Raw genomic sequence first — 21,903 nt, forward strand, 5'->3', positions numbered from 1 at the left:
TGCTTCTATGGAGAAGACGGCGTCGCGTTGGAATAATTTGCCTCTGCTTTTCCTTCATCTCATCGTCGCTTCAACCAGTGGCGTCGGGGGGCAGGTGGCCATGTCGTCTCGTCGATCTATGGATCCGGCGAGATTCGTGTCTGGTGGTTGGCCGTTGACACTCTCGCGGGTGACGGTCGTGTCGACTGTTGTAGTTGTGTTTGCTGTCTTGCAGTTGGGTGTGCGGATGACGGTAGGCGGCGACGTTCCTCTTCTTCGACTACATCGGATGAAATTAACGGCGTCGAGATCTGGTGACCACGGGGAAGATCCCCGGCCGACGTGCCACAAAGTCTCGGTCTCGTCGCTTGCGGCGACCTGGTTCATTAGCTCGAAAAACATCTTTGTATGTGATGGTGCTCTCCCAAATCTCGGTATGGCGGTTGTTCTCTTTTTCCGGCGTTGCCATGGTGACGGCGGAGGACGTTTATGGACTATGTTCCGGCGAGGCATAAGTTTCTGCAAAGGTGGAACAGTAATATTACTTCTTGCGAAATGCTTTGTGCAAAATTGCTTGACAAGTATGTTTGTCTCTTATGACAACCATATGTGTAATCTTTGTGAACAGATCATCTAATGACATATGTGGTTGCTTCAAAAGAAAATGGTGGCACGCATGCCATGCCCATCCAAACCCGAACCCAAACCGTGTCCTCACTCGAGGCCAAACCCACCCCAATTTCCCAGCCCGGAGCAAGAGGACAAAACCAAAATATCAGGCGCGCGGCGCGGTCGTCGGCACCAACCAAACCGTGTGCTATATACTCAGTCCCAAGTCGGTCGGGTCGGGCCGGGTCCGCACCCCCCGTTTCCACCAAAAACCACGAGCCCTCGCCCACCGATCTCAGCCCCATCTCCCGCCGTGCTTTACTATTACATCCACGGGTGAAGTGATGCAGTCACCGCATTAAGTGTCGACCCATCAAAGACGCAGTTGATGATGATGTAGCGGAGAAGATGACAAAAGCGCAGGACTTTAAATTCAGTCGCAATCATACGCTTCACTCCCGCTACGACTGAGGGGGAATGTTAGAAGTATAATTATGTTTAAGTTAGATATTAGGAGTTAGAGATAGAATACGATTAAATTGTTTACGGCTTGCCCTCTACTCCAAGTCTCTCTCCCTCATGTTATATTCTATATATACCTCATATAAGGGTTAGATCAATACAACACAACAACGAATATTGCAGGTTCAATATTTGCCACAAGGGCATCTCCAACGTCGACCTTCAAACCGCATGTATCCATCGTCCGAATCGCATGGTCCAATCATGTTCGGTAGCCTGGACGCACTTTTTCTCGCAAACCGGACACAAACTGGGGGTTTTGCAAACGTTGGACCGCTGCCACATCCGTGTCTGACTAACCAGTCCCACCAAAAACTCCTCTTCCACGCCCGCACGCTTTCTCGCCCAAAGCCAGTTTCCTGCATTCATGCCGACCTAGAGCGAACTCTGCCGCTCACCGGCAGAGAGCGACACCCGCTACTCGCCCATTGTGCATGCCTTCTCTCCGCATAACGACATCTTGCCTACCTCCATTAAACCGACACGTGTCTCGAGGAACCTACTCTAACGCCTCGAACGCCACACGTCCTTTCCTATGTCGGCCGGCATTAAACACCTCTCCTGCTGGCTCCTTGCGTCCGCCTGCTATATAAACGTGTCCAAGCGTTGGGAAAGAACCACACCTCACCTCCGCTCTCCTATCCTCCTTGTACAACACATGCCTTGGCCTTCGGCAAACATAAGAAGGAGTTCTCCGACATTGCAGATGCCTGGGTTGCCTGGCTAGCCAGCCCGATTCAGGTTGGCTTGCCTGCAAACCCTCCATATCAGGTGCCACCACCATCGCCATCGCCACACCCTCCTCGGCCATCCAGGATGGATAACATCAAGTCCCGGCAAATTCACCGCCAGCAATGGCGGCAACACGTCAGGCAGGTGGGGAAATAATCCATGTCGGTGGAGGCCGACACGTCTGCGGCCACCGCAGACAACGAGGAATAGGAGATCATGGGAGGTCGCCACCGCTCAGGTCCCACAAAAGGCCACTGCGTCACCGGGTTACACGGCTGGTGCCTTTCCCGGTGAGTGGGGGCGTAAACAATGGCGGCCGTCTTCCCCCGCCCAAAAACCAACCCTGGTCCATGCTTCGCGGAGGCGGAGGGTGGCTATTTTTTCCCTCGCACTGAAGTATATCTCTCCATGGCTCCCGGTTGTCTGATGAGTGGGCTGCCGGACATAGGGAAGACATGTCGTCAGAGTAGAGATCTGCCACTGCTGGCCGTAGAATACTTTTACCAGAGCAAGGTATTTTAGTTAAAATAAGCCCAAAATGTTAATGTTTACATCCGGTTTGAATGAAATCATCCATTCTGCATGCAATTTGTCCGGTTTGTTTAAAGCTAATTTGAAGTGTATGCTGATAGCATTGGATGGCCATCTCCCGATGCCGTGTCTGCGGACTAGTACCCCTGTTCGTGGACGAATACGGTGTCTGGTTTGCTGGTAGCGTTGGAGATGTCCTTACAGCTTGTAGGTAACAAGCTTCAACAAGCTCACCATTGCCGGCAAGGGAATAGAAGTTTGCACGAGGGAATTTATATAGTGATTGGGCGTAGGAAGTAGATTTTTACTCCTACTCCCTTGTTTGATATGGTCCTTTGACTTCTCAATTCTCAAACCAATTTGTGATTCCCCAAATCGTTCATCATCAACACTTATTACTCTTGGAAATTTGAGCTCCTAAGCGGTAGGAGTCAAGGCTCGGAAGCTCCCTTGATTGTGGTGTGATCCAGGGAGTTTATAAAGGTGTGGTGGTGGCCTTCAAGGCCAACCTCGAGTGTTTTGAGGCTCATCCATTGAGGATAACTCAAATGGAGAATAAGGCGGGCCACTTGGTGGCGCTCCGGAGCTTTAGCTTCGGCACCTCTCAAATGAAGATTAGCACTACTCAAAGAGTATGAACTTCGGAATAAAATCCGTGTCCTCGTCTCTCTAAAGGAAAAGCGTGCATCGTTAGCATTATATACTCCCTCCGTTTCTAAATATAAGTCTTTGTAGAGATTCCACTATGGACTACATACAGAGCAAAATGAATGAATATATACTCTAAAATGCATCCATATACATTCGTATGTGGTCCATGGTAAAATCTCTACAAAGACTTATCTTTAGGAACCGAGGGAGTACATTACAAATGAGTAGATGGCTTTTGGAATGCACTTGCGTGCGTAAACTAGGGCTGCAGTAGTTCTCTCCTCTTACATGGAGACTGTGCTCAACCATGCTATTTCGTTTTTCTTTCATGCTTTAGTTGTCGTATTATTTCCTTTATTTCGAACTGCTCTCCTGAACTGACCTATTTTATGGACTATTTGGTTTCGTTCATAGTAATGGAACTAGGGAGGGCCTCCTTGTTTATGTAAAAAACATAACTTAATGCGGTTACAAGAAAGACTATTCACAGTTAATTAAACCATCCAAAGATGAGCAGAGGAGCACATGCCTCATTAAGAATACCGCAGACCGAAGACGACGATATGAAGAGAGAGTAGTGGGATTTGAACTGAAGACTGTTTTGTTTGATATACCCTTCGTTCACATGTATAAGATGTTTTAACTTTTTTGTAAATCAAATCAGATGTATATAGACTCGTTTTAGTGCGTCTATTCACTCATTTCAGTCGATATGAAGGTCATATATTGAAATAAACAAAACACTTTATATTTGTGAACGAAAGGAGTATGAAATTGTTTTTTTCTTCTTTTTTTGCGAGGAGAATATTTTTTCGTGGTTTGAGACGATGTTGAATCCTTTTTGAAAAATAGATATGAAATTGGCATTTTGTAGATGCAAAACATTCTCCTCTTAGGGGGACATGTTCATTCTGAAACTGGAATTTTTTTAGACAATTCTGGAACTGGAAATATGGTTAGGAAATAGGAAAATGACATAGTAATTGAATAAGTGAAACCCCTAAAAAATTGATTAAGTGTAAACAGAGAAATTGATTAAGTTTTTTTTAATCTAAAAAAAAGTTGATCAAGTGGAACTTTCAGTTCAATGTGGGCTGTCAATTCGTGTCGGCCTAATGAGAAAGCAGGCTTGGAGCCCAGCCCAGCTGGTCCTAACGAACCCGATCGACACTGAGGCCTCATTTGGTTTCACCGAATCCCCCCGGGATCCCTGCCTTTTCCCCAGGCCGACAAACCACGGACAGAATAAACCCCGGAATTCTCACGATCGCGTTTGGACGCCCACGAGAAAGGGGTGACGTCGGGGAGGAAACCCTCGCTCGTTCTGTCTCGCACTCGTGAATGACTGGCGGCGGCGACTGGAAGACCTCCTCCGTCCACCGCTACGATCTCCTCCGTCCACCGCTCCTGCCTCCTCCGACCGGCGACTGCAACGCCCCCTGCCCTCCTCCCTTCGACGCTCTGCCCCTCCGGATGGGGCGACGGGACCGGGGTCGCCATCCTACTACTTCCCGGATCTCGTCTCCGCCCCCAAGATCTTCACCTTCCGATGACGACGACGGCCAGGAGATCATGCTCCTCTTCGTCCAAGGTTATCCCCTCCTCCTCTTCCACCCGCCATTTTTTCCTTCCCTGCTACACGCACTAACGAGCGTCTGTACAGATCCAAGAGCCTCCTCTCCTGTTTGAGTTTTGTATCACAAGAACCAATACGGAAGAACATCCATCGTTTGTAGATTGTAGTAGTGTTTCTACCTAACTATCCTGATCTCACAAGTGAGCACAACCACATCTACCTCCTTGTGATGCTAATCTACACACAATGTTCTAGTAATATATCTGAAGGGGACTACTCAGCCTGTACTAGCCTTGTCCTAATTTTAACTTAGAATCTTTAGGATAACCTGAAGTATGCTTGTCTTGCTTATAATAACGGTGTAGCATAAACGTACCAGTTATTGGAATTCAATTGCGTTGATGAAAGTAGCATTAGTATCATGGTAACTGTTCAGTTTAAAATCACTCTCATTCAAGTTCTTCCCTTTTGTACCAAGATATGGAACCAAAGTTTGAGCATATGTAATCTTGATAATTGGCCTTCGGTTTAAACTCTATGGACCCAAGGGGACATTCACTCCATTATCTCTGTCCATTTTACACTTTTTGCGTACGCCATTGAGTTGATCTATTGTTTTCTTAACTTCAAGCTTTATTTGTAAAAAAGTATGTTAGTGGTAAAGTAATTAAAAGATGAAACCATGTGCTATTAAGATTTTGAGTTTTCCCGCGGATTATTCAAAGAGAGAACATCATCTTATTATGTTTAGATCTGTTTGTTTGCGAAAGATGCATATAAATAAAAATATGTGCTTATATATATTTTGACTAATGAATTGATATTATCTTTTTGTAAAGAATTTTGAATTATGATGTGATTGCAGCAAAGCCAATTGATAGTATTATCAATGCAGTGCTGTTAAGTCATCAATTACTAATGTACTGTTAGAAAATGGCCTTTACTGATTGAAGGAGAAAATTGCTACCAAGGAGAAAACATAAGGTAAGTAATTTTGAAGTACCAATTTAGAGGTGCAGTTTTGTGTTTTCTTCCATTGGGCATTTTACAATTTGTTCATGAATTTGCACATGCTAACTCATAAGCAGAGGAATATCTTGTGAAACAGAGGGTGTATACAAATGAGTTCATGCTCTTGTCAGTTTTTCGTTGGGGAATTATCTTGTGTTTTTGTGTGAATGCATCTCTACAGCTTTAGCTCCTTATGTCCACCATGTCGGCGCTGGCGGCATTGAACATGTCGACGATGTGGGCAGTGCCATCCTTGACGATTCAGTTCAGGATCCCCCACTTGGCGGCGTCCTTGGCGTTGTATCTCTCTTTCGGGTTCAGCCCGCAGCCGATGGAGACGACCATGAACTTGCCGTATGTTGGAATAAACTCAAGTCTGCACCTAGTATATTTCTCTGCCATGGTAGGCGCTTCTGTTTCGCTGCCATGCAGCGTTTTTAGCTAGTGTCTAGTTTTCAGTTTCAGTCTTTCTTCAGTCAATCTTTTAGCGAGTTTAGCTAGAGTAGTTAGTCGCCAGGAGCGATTCTGGCGTCCACTCTGACCGCTTGTGGGATGAAATTTTTTTCAGTTGTAGCTCATTTTTCATTAGCTGATACCTTTAGTTATCATATACCAATGTCTTTCTCTGAGCCCGTCTTTCAGTTGCGGCTCTGAATAAATTCAGTGAATTTAGTTTCATGACGAGATTATACAAAGCGAAGCAGTTGGTCAGTAGTAATCCTTTAAACATTATACAATATCGAGGAGAAAAGCTCTGATGAGCTTGTCATTCAGTGCCGTCCGGTGCATATTATTCTGAACATTATACAATATTACAATTGGAATAGTGTTTATACAATCGAAAAGCTTTGAAGGCTATTTTCAAACTGGTTTCAGTCTAACATTCGTTTCTTGCGAAATGATGGCTTTCATGCCGTGGTCATCTAGGAATTAAAGAGAACAATATTATACATATAAGAACACAAATAGGCATGTGCTTATTATGTTTGCATCTATTTCATTGGGAACATGGATATAAATAAATATATGTGCTTATATATAGTTTAAAATTTATATTGTATAGTGACTACGTTGTTGTTTTTTGCTTTGCAGGTTTCCTAAAGCTAGCCAATGAAAATGTTCAAAGAATTTGATCTTGGAAGTTTCAGTAGTGACTATCCCAGCAGCAACACATTTTAGCATGGATGATTTACACAGATACATGTTGATAATGGAACCAAATGATTATTCTTGATGGATTTCTACCTTAGTTAGCATTTCCGCTGTTAAACCATGATTAGCACGCTAAATTTATTCGCGGTGCCGTTATTTGTGCGACTGAACATGTATAACTTATGGTCAGCGTGTTTGATGTGGATTGAAGTGTTTTATTTTTTTCACTGATTATGCTTGTTTCGTGTTTTTCTGTTTTTTCCTTGTCATTCCTGAAGTTTGCAATGAAATTAGAGAAAAAAATTAGTTACTTTTGAACTAATATAATATTTTCATAAAAAACAGTGTTATTTTCATGGCTTTTGAATATTATAATGTTTTCTAAAAAAATTGATACTTTTCTAACAATTTTCTGAACGGGATTCCCTCCCCTCCCCCTCATCTCCAAACTCACGTGGGGAGTCTCCCCTTGGATCCCCCATGGCCATGGAAAATCCCCCTCATGGGATTACTACCCTGGGATACTTTCCCTTGCAACCAAATGAGATGTCCACCCCGCCGCACCTGCAATTTGTCGCCGCCATCGCCGCCCTGCCCCGCCTTGATGCGTCCCACTCGCCCGCTTCCCCCTTCCTCCCCCGTCGGCTGCGGCGCCAAGGAAGGGCGAGCGGGCATGAAGGCAGGGAGGAAGAACCTGCGGCGCGCGTCGCAGGAGGGCACCGCCGTCACGCTCGCGGAGAACGAGAGCATCATGCAGGTCGTCACGCTGCGTGGCTCCAACCTCATCGAGGTACAAGCTTCTTGCCCAGGCCTTCAGCCTCTCTGAAAATTGGTTCTCACTCTGCCGCCGTTCTGGTGCTGATGCTAGGTCACAGACGGCGAGGGCGTCAAGTCTCTCGCCTTGTTCCCCGCCAAGTTCCAAAAGTGTTTCTGGATCAAGAACGGTGAGTGATTTAGCTAGCAAATGGCATGGCTTCCAAAGTCGTTGGTTGGTTAGTTACTCTTCGCATGTGTGCTCTGAATGGGCAGGGAATTTCGTGGTTGTTGATGCTAGTGGGAGGGACGAGGCTCTAGAATCTGGAAGCAAGATAGCCTGCATCGTGTCGCGAGTCCTCTTTCATGACCAAGTTCGTGCGCTCCAGAAATCTGGCGAATGGTGAGTTACTAAGTGTCCCTTGACCCTTGCTGTCTGATAATAATACACTAGTGCAGAACCGGGCAATAGCACCGGTTCGTAAGGCCCTTTAGTGCCGGTTCAGGAACCGGCACTAAAGGTTCGGCACTAAAGGCCCCCTCCCTTTAGTACCGGTTCAGCACGAACCGGTGCTAAAGGGGAACCACGTGGCACGAGCCAGCTTCGGGGGCCAGGGCCCTTTAGTACCGGTTGGTAACACCAACCGGTACTAAAATGTTTGGAAGGTTTTTGGTTTTATGATTTCTTTTTCATTTAATTTTGTGTTTTTCATTTAAATTCTTTTTCGTTTGCTGGTATTTTACGGTACTACACATTGTAAACGTTATATAAATAGAATTTCTAGTAGAACCAATCATATATATATATCATCAATGTCTCACAAACCATATTAATTCACACATACACACATGTATAGCTATATACAATTTCTCCTACATATGCATGTTGCCTTCGAAGCCAGTGGCATTAGCCTAATTGGTGCCTTCGGAGCACGATGACAATTGGAAGTGGTTCATGGGGCGGTAGCGGGTAATAATATTCTCCCTTCGAATTTATGACCTCGTCGAGCAAAAATCCCGCTATTTCCTCTTGAAGTGCTTCTACGCGCTCCGTTGGTAGGAGCTTGTCCCGCACCTCTTTGAACTGTTAAGAAGGAGATCAATATGCATGTGTATTAGTTGTGTGACTAGATATCGATAATGGTGTAAAAATTGTGAATAGTGTTCTGACAACCGTACCCATTCCTGTCTTTGAGATCTGCTCCTTTCGGACGCCATCATGCGAATGTTCTCACAAACGCAGAATGCACACAGATCAGTCCCCTGCGCCTGCTTCAGGGCCTTTATTACGAGAATGGAATTTAATTTAATCAGATAATAATTAATCAAGCATGATAATTAAAAAGATGGCAGCTAGCTAGCTAGCTAGCTAGTACTACTTAATTACTTACCTTGGCTCGAAACCATTTCAGCTTTGGTTTCCATTCGCCTTCCGTGACGCTGATGAACTTTGCCCAAGCCCTGCCCGCCGACAAAGAAAATGAATAAAGGGGTTATTAAATAGTTCATATCATGAAATGACGAATTACTAAATAGGCCGAGATATATAGTTAATAATGATTGAAATTACCTGTTGACTATCCCAAACAAGATGTTATAGTCACTTTGTTTTTTAAGTAGCGAGTTCAGTATTTCAACTGTTCCGGCGTCAACTTTAATGATACACAAGATCCAGTGAAATCTGCATGCACACACGTTTGCATGTCTTAATTAAGCGGGCATATGTAAGCAAAAACATGTAGCTAGCTAGCTAGTAGGCAAAAACAGAGAATTTGTAGTACAAGAAAGTGTGACTCACTGGAAGAGGAAGTAGTATATCTTCATTGTATTTGAGACGCTTCAAGAACTCTAGCATGCTGTCCTCTACCTGCTTTTCATAATACTTACTCATTTTCCATGTGTATTCATTAACGGTGTTTGGGTCAATGAACCCAATGCCATAGCGTCCACTTTTTCTCATTTCATACATCTTCATCCTGCATAATACCACAGAAAAGAATATAGTGAGGATAATTACAGGTAATGATTGATCAAAAGGATCACTACAGCTAGCTTGATACTTAAATTACAGAAAGAAATCACTTACAAACAATAGCAACTGACGATAGATTTGTCGAGTGCGTCTTGATTGTATAACTGAAACAGTTCAGAATACTCAACGACCACAGCTTTCTCATGGTAGTAATCATCCTTCTTGACATCCACCATGAGGGACTCTCGATTGGATCTCTTGGTAATGTCCATGTACCATTGATGCAATTCATACATTCTCGTTGGGAGCTTGTTGACATCTTCTGGCTCGACCAAAGGTTCGCCCCGGACATATTTCCGTTTTATTTCCTCCTCTGTAATCCCAGGCATGTCCTCGATCTCGAGGAGTTGTCCAACAGTGATCTTGAGTTCTTTAGCCTGCATTATATGCTCCTGGGTTATTACCACATCACCCACGTCGGGAACGTAAACTGTTTGGCCACAATAATATTGGGCGCGCGTACTGTCACGTGTTGTTGGCGGCACAACAAGCGGGGGGGGGGGGGGTCGATTGCGCCGCCTGTTTTCCCAGCTGGGCAACGGTTTTTCCGCATTTTTCAACGGGTGCTTGTTGTTTGCTTGAGCTCGAGCTCGCCTCCTTCTGTAGACGTCGTCGATGTAACTTTCTGATGTGGCGCTCATAGTCTGTGTCAGCAGGCTTGGGAGCTGGTGGTTGAGCCATACGAATGAAGTGGTCAACTACTTCCACAGGCACTTTCTCCCTTGGCGGCGGTGGCGGTTTCGGTCCAAAATGGGCGTCGAGTTCTGCCTGCACTATGGCATTGGTTTGCTCCTCGGTCCTGTCGTAAGCCCTCACAGGAAGAGGAGTACTGAGGTTTGGACCATATTTATATCGCTTGCCTCCGCCTGTACTTCCTGTACTATGACCTCGACTCGTACCGCTACGCACCATAGCTGCGGGGTGTCTCTTCTGCGATTGTTGAGGCGGCGGAGACGGCTGACGGGGCTGAGTTGGACGAGGAGTGGCCTGAAGCTGTGCCGGACTTGCAGTGGCCTGAGGTTGTGCCGGACTTGGAGGAGGAGTGGACGTCTGACGCTGTGTCGGACTTGGAGGAGGAGTGGCCTCATGCGTTGGTGGACTTGGAGGAGCGGGAGTCTGCTGACTCGGTGGCGGACTTCGACGAGGAGTCGGGTGACGCGGTGTCTGTGGCCTTCGAAAGATGATGCAATCCTTTCTTCATAGGATGACACGATGTATGGCCTCTCCCAATGTGTGCTCGTCGTCACCTCCAGGAATGTCAAGCTGTAGCTCCGAATATGGGTCCACCACCTCATCAACCAAGACACGAGCATAGCCCGCTGGAATCGGGTTGCAATGGAAGGTTGCCTCGGGGGAATTTGAAAAAGCAACGGCGTCCGCCACCTTCATGGATATGTTCTTCATTTTGAAGTGTAGCTCGCAGTTAGTGTTCTCCGTGATGTCATCCACGGGGTATCTATCCAGCACTACTGCGTCGCCCGGGGCGGAACCCACGCTGCTTCTCGGCATGGATGGGGCGGTAGTATCCAATGCTGGATCATCCGCTAGCTGCTGCAGATGCTGAGACCCCCTTTGCTGGCTAAGTGAGTCGATCTGCTCCTGCTGCCGCTGGAATTTAGCTGCCAATTCCGCTTGACTTGCTTCTAGGCCTTGAAGGCGTTCATAGTCCCGCTTCCTCTGCTCCTCCTCCATCTTCCTCTTCTTCTCCTCCGCAATCTTCTTTCTCGCATGGGTTCTGTAGTCGGCGTTCCAGTCCGAAAACCCCTCATACCACGGAAGAGCGCCCTTGCCTCGTGTTCTTCCCGGGTGTTCAGGATTTCCCAAGGCACGCGTAAGCTCGTCGTTCTCTCTGTTGGGCTGGAACACCCCCGATCGAGCCTCTTCTATTGCAACAAGTAGCGCATCGTCGGCTCCGTTCAGACATGCCTTCGTCAAAACATTGCCTGTCTTCGGGTCCAACTCCCCCCCATGCGCATAGAACCAAGTCTTGCACCTAGGGGGCCAACTCTTAGTAACCGGAGTGACACTTGCATCCTCCATCTCTTTCTCAGACTTATCCCACTTAGGCATTGCCACCGCGTAGCCACCTGGCCCCAGCTTATGGAACTTATCCTTTTTTTCGGCATTCTTCTTGTTTATTCTCGATCGTTCCTTAGCTAATTCTGAATCCTTGAATTTCACGAAATCGTCCCAATGAGCACTTTGATTCTCTAGTATCCCCTCGAATACTGGAGTCTTCCTTCCTCCCTTGACGTACTTCTCCCACGTCATTCTCTTGTGGTTCTTGAATGCAACCGCCATCTTCCTAAAAGCAGCGTCCTTGACTTTCCGCACATCTACTTCTGTGATATTATCTGGTAGGGTGAAATGTTCCATGAGAGTATCCCAAAGCAGTTTTTTTTATTCTCGTCGACAAAAGTAACATCTGGACGTGGCTTTGCTGGCTTTCTCCATTCTTGAAGGGAGATCGGGAGTTGGTCCTTCACAAGAACTCCGCACTGACGAACGAACTTGTCCGCAATCTTCTTAGGCGATAATGCTTCGCCATTAGGTTTGAATGCCTCGATATTGTACTTTACGCCCTCCTTCAACTTTTTGTTCGGGCCTCGTTTCGTCCTTGTGCCTGAAGATTTGCTCGATCCGGATGGCTGAAAGAAGAAAGATCGATTCGTTAATATATCTTCAACTCATTTAAAACATGCGATGATCACCAGATTCTTGCTTATATAAATATATATACCTCGCCGGTGTTTGTTGTTTCAGGATCAACATGTTCTTCGTCGTAGTTCATGACTTCATCTTCTCGGTCGTCGTGATCGAATATCATATCACCCTCTCCGGTGTTGTTTAGAAATTTGGAGCCGTCAAAATCTTTTTCATTCTGATCATCATCTGGCCCGCGTATGATATCGAACATGGTCTGTTCTCTCTCTCTGTCGGTATTGTCCGCCATAGCTTTTATTTAACTATGCCAAAAGAAATATAAAACAATTTAGTATAATCTCGAATAATAGATATAATCTCGAATACATCGTCTCGAATAATAGATATAATCTCGAATACATCGTCTCGAATAATAGATTTAATCTCGAATACGTCGTCTCGAATAATAGATATAATCTCAAATACATCGTCTCGAATAATAGATATAATCTCGAATACATCATCTCGAATAATAGATATAATATTGAATACATCACTAGCTAGCTAGCTAGCAAGCTAATAAAGATCGAATACTACAGAGTAATCTAGGCCACTCGCGGTTCCTGAGGTGCGGGCGGTGGACACCCAAAGAGAAGGAACCATCACTGGATCATAGCTCGGGTGATCTCCCCAAAGAACCTGCCAGGTATTGGAGAACCTGACGTCCATAGCAGCCATGCAGCGATGGACGTGCTCGTCCTCCTCCCTGACACGGCGACGTACCACCTCCGGCGGGGCCGTCACCCTCCGCACCGAAAGTGGCCCACGCGAATGCCACCAAAGGAGATGAGGGTCGACGACGGGACCCGGGGCCGGGTTCCTCACCAAGCGTCGCGCCCCTGAAGGTAGCACTTCCCAGTGCCAGCCCGGCGGAGCCCAGTCCCGGACATGGGTCCTCTGAAGCAGGACGTCGTCGCGGACGTGTCGACGGCGAGGATGCGGGCCGGGCATCGTCGACAACAAAATACTATATGCCGCAAAAGTAAAGTAACATTTTTAAATGATGGATTGTGATGATTTCATATATGCAAATTCTAAATTTTATAACTAAAAATATAAGAAACTAAAAAAACATCGATCATCGTCTAACAATTTGAAATTAATCTAATTCATCTAGCTAGCTAAAACTAACATTTCCAAAATTTCTAACATTTCTATATAACTAACATTTCTATAACATTTGACATTATATATATTATAACTAACATTTCTACATACTATTTGACATTAATCTAATCTAATTAATTAATTCATCTACAACTTTGTATGAAAAACAGAAAAACAGAAAAAAACTAAAAGCTAAAAACAGAAAAATTGTGTGTGTGTGCGCATCTAGTGTGTGTGTAGTGTGTGTGTGTGTGTGCATGTAGTGTGTGTGTGCGCTACGGTCGGCGCCGGCGCCGGCGCCGGTGTGCGCTACGATCGATTGGAGGGAGGAGAGGGGCCGGGGGAAGGGCTCACAGCGCGCGCGGGCAAGGTCGAGGCGACGGCGACGGCGAGGCGAGGTCGATCCAAAGGCGACGGCGACGGCGAAGCGAGGGGATCGGCGACCGGGACGGCGACGGGGGTGCCGCGGAGTCGACGGGGACGACGCGACGAGGACGGGGGCGTCGCGGAGTCGACGGGGACGGCGCGACGGGGGCGGCGACGGCGCGGGTCGACGGGGCGGCGGCAGAGAGAAATGGGAGATGAGAAACTGAAAATTTTCGAAGTGTTTCTTATATAGGGGACACCTTTAGTACCAGTTGGAGCCACCAACCAGTACTAAAGGCCTGTTTTGGCCAGGCCAAGCGGGGGGAAGCACCCCCCTTTAGTACCGGTTCCTGGATCCAACCGGTACTAAAGGCCCCCCCTTTAGTACCGGTATTAAAGGGGGTGCGCTGCCAGGCGAGGGGCGCAGAAGTTTAGTCCCACCTCGCTAGCCGAAGGACGCTCACACCTGCTTATAAGCCCCGCCGCCGCTGCTCTCTCGAGCTCCTCTCTAAAGCAGGCCTTCTGGGCCTACCTCTGCTACTTTGCCCTGTGGGGCCTATTGGGCTTGCGGGCCTGCATCCCGGCCCAACAACAGGTTGGGTTTCTAGTTGTATGCAGGCCACTGTGGCCCGGTAGGTGGGCTTTTTTCATTTAGTTTTTTCTTTTCTGCTTTATTTATTTTGTTTTATTTATTTTTAGTTGTTTTTTGCTGTATTTAGAGTTTCTTTGTGAATATTTTTGATAGTTTTTAGAAACTTTCAGTTAGTGCCGGTAGTTTTTAAATTTGAATAGTTTAAATTTTGAATTATTTGAAATTTGTGTGAATCACTAGTTTGTGAATAACTTAACTTTAAAAATACATTTTCCAGTGATTCTTTTTTCTTATGTTTAATATTAGTGTGTTTTATCATTATATTCAATTTGATAATGCTTAAGTTATTTAAAAAATGAAATGCCTTTGTAACGGATGAGTTTTCGTCCGAAACCCTGATACTTCGAAACAGATTGTCCATTTTGTACACGAAGTGCATCCAGTTTTTGCGGTAACCCTCTCTACTTTTTTGCACATGCTATGTGGGTGAAATTATGATACCATGCCAACTTTCATCCTTTTCTGAGTTCATTTGAAATGCTTTTCAATTTCAGGGTCATTTAGCTGAAAAAATCAGTAAATGCATGAAAGAATTTGCTTGCACATAAAATTTCTTCACGTTTTAAATGCCAAAACACATAACTAGCTACCCTAACTATTACAGAGATTCCCTCCTGGGTGTGAAACACAAAAGAAAGTGATGATAGTTAAGCCGATCACATCCCAGATCTTTGGGTGTGAAACTTTTTCTTCGCGTGTGTCCCTTTGCGTCGTAGCCATGGAAAATCTTCATCATTTAACGGGATGCTCGGGTCAATATTCACTGTGAATGGAGCAATTTCATCAAACTTTTCATAATCTTCTGACTTGTCTGTCTTGTCATCCACTCCCACGATGTTTCTCTTCCCAGAAAGAACTATGTGCCGCTTTGGCTCATCGTACGATGCATTCGCTTCTTTATCTTTTCTTTTTCTTGGCTTGGTAGACATGTCCTTCACATAGAAAACCTGTGCCACATCATTGGCTAGGACGAATGGTTCGTCTGCATACGCAAGATTGTTGAGATCCACTGTTGTCATTCCGTACTGCGGGTCTTCCGTTACCTCGCCTCATGTCATATTGACCCATTTGCACCGAAACAAAGGGACCTTCAAACCACGTCGATAGTCAAGTTCCCATATGTCCTGTATATAACCATAATATGTTTCCTTTCCCGTCTTGGTTTCTGCATCAAAGCGGACACCACTGTTTTGGTTGGTGCTCTTCTTATCTTGGGCGATCGTGTAAAATGTATTACCATTTATCTCGTACCCTTTGAAAGTCATTATATTCGAAGATGGTAACTGGGACAGCAAGTACAGGTCATCTTCAATAGAGGTGTCATGCATGGTACGTGCTTGCAACCAGTTGGCGAAACTCCTGGTTTGTTCACGTGTAATCCAGTCATCAGACCGCTCCGGGTGTTTGGAGCGTAGCAAATTCTTGTGTTCATCCATATACGGAGCCACCAAGGCGGAATTCTGTAGAACTATGTAGTGTGCTTCAGTGAGAGAATGTCCGTCCATACATATTATTTGTTCCCCTCCTAGCGTGCCTTTTCCATCCAGTCTGCCCTTATGCCGCGATTCAGGAACACCAATCGGCTTAAGGTCAGGAATAAAGTCAATACAAAACTCAATGACCTCCTCATTTTGACGGCCCTTAGAGATGCTTCCTTCTGGCCTAGCACGGTTATGAACATATTTCTTTAAGACTCCCATGAACCTCTCAAAGGGGAACATATTGTGTAGAAATACAGGACCCAAAACGTTAATCTCTTCGCATAGGTGAACTAGGACGTGCGTCATGATGTTGAAGAAGGATGGTGGGAACACCAACTCGAAACTGACAAGACATTGCACCAAATCATTCTGTAACCTTGGTATGATTTCTGGATCGATTACCTTCTGAGAGATTACATTGAGAAATGCACATAGCTTCACAATGGCTAATCGAACGTTTTCCGGTAGAAGCCCCCTCAATGCAACCGGAAGCAGTTGCGTCATAATCACGTGGCAGTCATGAGACTTTAGGTTCTGGAACTTTTTCTCTGCCATGTTTATTATTCCCTTTATATTCTACGAGAAGCCAGACGGTACCTTAATACTGAGCAGGCATTCAAAGAAGATTTCCTTCTCTTCTTTGGTAAGAGCGTAGCTTGCATGACCCTGATGTATGCCGTCTTTTCCGTGCATACGTTGCTGGTCCTCCCGTGCCTCAGGTGTATCTTTTGTCTTCCCATACACGCCCAAGAAGCCAAGCAGGGTCACACAAAGATTCTTCGTCACGTGCATCACCTCGATTGTGGAGCGGACCTCGAGGTCTTTCCAATAGGGCAGGTCCCAAAATATAGATTTCTTCTTCCACATGGGTGCGCGTCCGTCAGCGTCATTCGGAACAGGTTGTCCACCAGGACCCTTTCCAAAGACCACCTTCAAATCCTTGACCATATCATGTACATCAGCACCGGTACGGTGGCGAGGCTTCGTCCGGTGATCCGCCTCACCTTTGAAATGTTTGCCTTTCTTTCTTACGGGATGCCTGCTCGGAAGAAATCGACGATGTCCCAGGTACACATTCTTATTAGCCAAATATATACTGTCGGTATCGTCCAAACAGTGCGTGCATGCGCGGTATCCCTTGTTTGTCTGTCCTGAAAGGTTACTGAGAGCAGGCCAATCATTGATGGTCATGAACAGCAACGCCTTTAGGTCAAATTCTTCCCCCATGTACTCATCCCACGCACGTACACCTGTTCCATTCCACAGTTGTAAGAGTTCTTCAACTAATGGCCTTAGGTACACATCAATGTCGTTGCCGGGTTGCTTAGGGCCTTGGATGAGCACTGGCATCATAATGAACTTCCGCTTCATGCACAACCAAGGAGGAAGGTTATACAAACATAGAGTCACAGGCCAGGTGCTATGGTTGCTGCTCTGCTCCCCAAAAGGATTAATGCCATCTACGCTTAGACCAAACCATACGCTCCTTGCGTCATCTGCAAACTCCTTCCCGTACTTTCTTTTGATTTTTCTCCACTGCGAGTCGTCAGCGGGTACTCTCAACTTTCCGTCTTTCTTACGGTCTTCTCTGTGCCATCGCATCGCCTTGGCATGCTCTTTGTTTTGGAACAAACGTTTCAACCGTGGTATTATAGGAGCATACCACATCACCTCGGCAGGAATCTTCTTCCTGGGGCGCCGGCCCTCGACATCACCAGGGTCATCGCGGCAGATCTTATAGCGCAATGCACCACATACCGGGCAAGCGTTCAAATCCTCGTACTCACCGCGGTAGAGGATGCAATCATTAGGGCATGCATGTATCTTCTGCACCTCTAACCCTAGAGGGAAGACAGCCTTCTTTGCTTCGTACGTACTCTCGGGCAATTCGTTGTCCTTTGGAAGCATATCCTTTATCATTACCAGCAACTTTCTAAATCCCTTGTCAGATACACCATTCTCTGCCTTCCATTGCAGCAATTCCAGTGTGGTGCCCAGCTTTTTCTTGTCACCTACGCAATTTGGGTACAACTATTTTTTGTGATCCTCTAACATGCGCTGCAACTTCTTCTTCTCCAAATCACTTGCGCAGTTTCTCTTTGCATCGGCAATGGCCCGACCTAGATCATCAACGGGCTCATCTGATGCCTCTTCTTCAGCTTCTTCCCGCATTGCCGTCTCAGCTTCTTCCCGCATTACCGGCTCAGCTTCTTCCCCCATTGTTGTATCATCGTATTCAGGGAACCCATGGCCAGGATAGCTGTCGTCGTCCTCTTCTTCTTCATTGTCTTCCATCATAACCCCTCTTTCTCCGTGCTTGGTCCAAACATTATAATGGGGCATGAAACTGGACTTAAACAGGTGGACGTGAATGGTTCTTGACGTAGAGTAATTGTGACCATTCTTACAGCGAGCACATGGACAAGGCATAAAACCATCCGCCCGCTTGTTTGCCTCAGCCGCAAGCAGAAAAGTATGCACGCCCTCAACGAACTGGGGAGAGCATCGGTCATCGTACATCCATTGCCGGCTCATCTTCATTACACAACACCGAATAGACCAAATTAATACAAGTTCATACAATTAATACAAGTTCATACAACACTTAAATGCAACAAACAAATAACTCTCTAGCTAAAGCATTCAAATGCAACAACAAATACGATCAAGATCGCAACTAAGGTAACAATGGATCCAACAGCATAATGATACCAAGCCTCACTATCGATGGCATATTTTCTAATCTTTCTAATCTTCAAGCGCATTTTCTCCATCTTGATCTTGTGATCATCGACGACATCGGCAACATGCAACTCCAATTCCATCTTCTCCCCCTCAATTCTTTTCAATTTTTCTTGCAAGTACTCGTTTTCTCTTTCAACTAAATTTAACCTCTCGGCAATAGGGTCGGTTGGAATTTCCGGTTCACATACCTCCTAGAAAAAATTTCTATGTCAACTTGATGGGCATAATTTGTCATAAACACGAAATGCAACTAGTTTTAAAAGAGAATATACATACCACATCCGAATCATAACAAGGACTAGGGCCGACGGGGACGGATATCAAAACCATGGCACTATATGTATAACAAACAACGTACGGGTAAGATAATTATACGAGTAACTATATATCCAAATCACACAAACATCAATTTTTATATAAAATTTCATGAACAAGAGGCTCACCACAAGGTGGTTCCGGCGACGGGACGGTGCGGGCGATCGACGGTGGCTACGATGGAGATTTAGAAGGCACTAAGTAAACCACACCTACATATGCAAACTAAGTGTTATTTTTGACCTCAAATTGCATATAAATCAAATACTAGCACATATATATATCCTCCCAAATTACTAAACTCACAAATTAATCACTATATAAACCAATGCAAGAGCTAATCTAGCAATGAGAGATGAAAGGACAAAGTTGCTAACCTTTGTGATCATTTGAATGGATGAGGGCCTTCAAATCTTGACAAATTTTGGGCAAATTTTGTGATGAACTCGAGAGGAAGAAGGGAAGAACAGAGGAGAGGGAGAGGGGAAAGGGGGAAGAACAGAGTGCTGGTGGACGAAGGGTTTATATAGGACGACCTTTAGTACCGGTTCGTGGCACGAACCGGTACTAAAGGGGCTGGAGGGGCCCCAGTCTGACAACATCCTGCCACCACTCTCATTAGTATCGGTTCGTGGCACGAACTGGTGCTAAAGGTTCGCCACGAACCGGTACTAATGAAAGCGGCCCGGCTAGCCGTTGGAACCGGCACTAATGTATACATTAGTGTCGGCTCAAATACAAACCGGCACTAATGTGCTTCACGTTTGACCCTTTTTCTACTAGTGATAGTTATCAAGTACTACCTATGTAAAGAAATATAAGATCCTTTAGGGAGTAGTAGTAAGAAGTAACTGTAAGAGTACATGCACATACTATATTGAATAATGAGTTAGCGGTGGTTGTAATTTTTATTCTTTCAAATTCATTCTGCTTAGTGGCCCAAGATGGCCATTAGTTTTCAGTGTTATATTATACCTCTTCCAGACAACTGAAGGCTTCCCTTTAGTTGCCGGGATATTGGTAAAAATACACCCTCCCTTGCAATATACTATATAAATACAGATTTTCTTGTGATTTTGAATAGCTGTGATTTCACTTATATTGAAGTTGTAGTATAAGCTTGTGGTGTTATTTATGACCTACTTACACCAGGGTCAGTTTGTGAAAGGCTGGAGGCTGGCTGCCACTCTGCTTTGTAATTTGCCGCTTCATGTATTTATCATGACATCATTTTTTATAAAGCAATCATCTAGTGTTCCTTCTCCAGCATGTGCATTGGCAAAGCACTCATGTACCGCCGCCTTCTCTAGTATGTGCATATAAATGGCGTGGTTCATATGTTTGTGGTTGACTGGCAGTTCATTTAGCTTTTCCAATAGTATACTATGCATGTGCAGGCTTCGAAAACTAGTTTTTTTTCCTTAAACATTAGATTGAATTCACATTCCATGTGATATGCAAGTTACCAATGCATTTCAATAGCCTAAATGGTTTGATTCAGGTTTTGCTGGATCTAATGAACATGAAAAATGACACCGAGAACTGATACTATAATAAAATGTCGATGTTGTAAAAATTATGGCAAAATACTAGGATTGAAGAATCTAAAAGTTTTCCCCGGAGGCCTTCTAGTAATACACCAGTTTGTTGTTTGTACATCCCCACAAGCTCTGCATCTCGGTAGCTTTACTTGATAAAACCAGGATTGTTTGCTTGTTGTCCTATTGATTGTGTGTCACTCATTCACTCATATTTCTTATCCTAGGCCGACTATCTTCAAGTCAAGTCCCAATGGGTTGCCGACAGGGCCAGAAGGAATGACATCACATGATGATGATGATGATGATGATGATATGCCTCCACTCGAGGCGAACACGAACCGAAATAGGCCATTCAACGTGCATTCCGATACAGAAAGTGACTCTGATTCTTGACCTGGTAGACATAGGAATAGCTGTGGACGATGTCATGCTATGGCTACCGTGTGCCTGTACACCAAATGTATTTATGCCCATATTCGGGCACGACATCGGAACCTGCCCACACGTACTGTAATATGAAGAAAACGACAATGTTCCGTATGTTGTGTTTTATTTTTGGATGTTATAGTTGAGGTGTGCCCACCAAGAAGAGTTTTCCAATCCAGCTGGTGCTAGTAGTTGCAGTCTTCGATGTACTGGAATTTTGTGTGGTCTGTTGTATTCCCTTCCATGTGGACATGCGGTGGTATGTGATGGAGCTATGTACCTAGGGTAGGGGCACGGACCTGTCCAAAGAGCCCTATCCAAGGACATCCCTAGAAGAAGTCACCTTTCAATCGACTTGAAGGCATCCCACTCGACGGGTTCAAGACACTCGACCAAGAAGCTATCACTCGACCATGAAGCCAACCACTCGACTGCCAGGAGATCTAAAGTCACTCCGCAGGCAAACGGTCGGTCTTTATGTAGTCTTTATGGTCACTATGACACTTTATTAGGGGCGTTACCAGTAACGCCCAACCTTAAATGTACCTTAAACCCTGCATTACTGAGGGCAGGAAAGGGCCGGCGAACTCTATCTAAGCCACCCCCCTCCTCAGTATGAAGGGTTCGCACCCCTGTTATTCACACGCATATAATCCAATCGACCGCCTCCGGGCACCAAGGCGTAGGGCTGTTACTTCCTCCGCGAAGGGCCTGAACTCGTACACTCTGTGTGCTTACAACTTCTCCATAGCTGAGATCTAGCCTCTCCATACACACCCCCCTACATCACTGTCAGAGTTATAACCACGACAGTTGGCGCCCACCGTGGGGCAGGAATCTTAGCGCCTAGTTGGAGAAGTTGCGATTTTTTCCGATCCCTTTGATCATGGTTTCTTGCGGAGTTTTGGTGGAGGGCCGCGAGATCCGTCTCGGCGCGCTCACGTTCATCGCCGACGACTCCGCCTGGCTTCAGAAGGCACCACTCGACATCGACGCGCTCCCCGTCCGCGGTGCGACGC

General features: G+C 45.6%; 2 protein-coding genes across 9 annotated transcripts; both read left to right on the forward strand.

Annotated features, from left to right (window-relative positions):
* The first annotated feature begins 4,260 nt into the window (after positions 1-4,260).
* LOC125553134 (uncharacterized) lies at positions 4,261-6,995 on the forward strand. 8 transcript variants are annotated; one of them, XR_015601771.1, is made up of 4 exons: positions 4,261-4,615; positions 5,496-5,584; positions 5,793-6,014; positions 6,704-6,995. XR_015601771.1 is itself a non-coding variant. In XM_087519165.1 (3 exons), the coding sequence occupies exons 1-3, from the start codon at positions 4,366-4,368 to the stop codon at positions 6,742-6,744; spliced, it is 513 nt and encodes a 170-aa protein (XP_087375291.1). In that variant the 5' UTR covers positions 4,261-4,365; the 3' UTR covers positions 6,745-6,995. The 8 variants fall into 8 exon arrangements, 2 of the variants coding, with proteins under 2 accessions (XP_087375291.1, XP_087375292.1); XR_015601766.1 differs by having other exon boundaries at positions 4,261-5,584; XR_015601767.1 differs by having other exon boundaries at positions 4,688-6,014.
* Positions 6,996-7,215: 220 nt separating this feature from the next.
* On the forward strand, positions 7,216-20,962 carry LOC125554374 (uncharacterized). The gene is made up of 4 exons (XM_048717944.2): positions 7,216-7,553; positions 7,632-7,707; positions 7,793-7,919; positions 20,683-20,962. The coding sequence occupies exons 1-4, from the start codon at positions 7,266-7,268 to the stop codon at positions 20,849-20,851; spliced, it is 660 nt and encodes a 219-aa protein (XP_048573901.2). The 5' UTR covers positions 7,216-7,265; the 3' UTR covers positions 20,852-20,962.
* The last annotated feature ends 941 nt before the right edge of the window (positions 20,963-21,903 follow it).

The sequence above is a fragment of the Triticum urartu genome, chromosome 4A (assembly GCF_056163025.1).
Source record: "Triticum urartu cultivar PI428250 chromosome 4A, HENAU_Tu73, whole genome shotgun sequence".
NCBI lineage: Eukaryota > Viridiplantae > Streptophyta > Magnoliopsida > Poales > Poaceae > Triticum > Triticum urartu.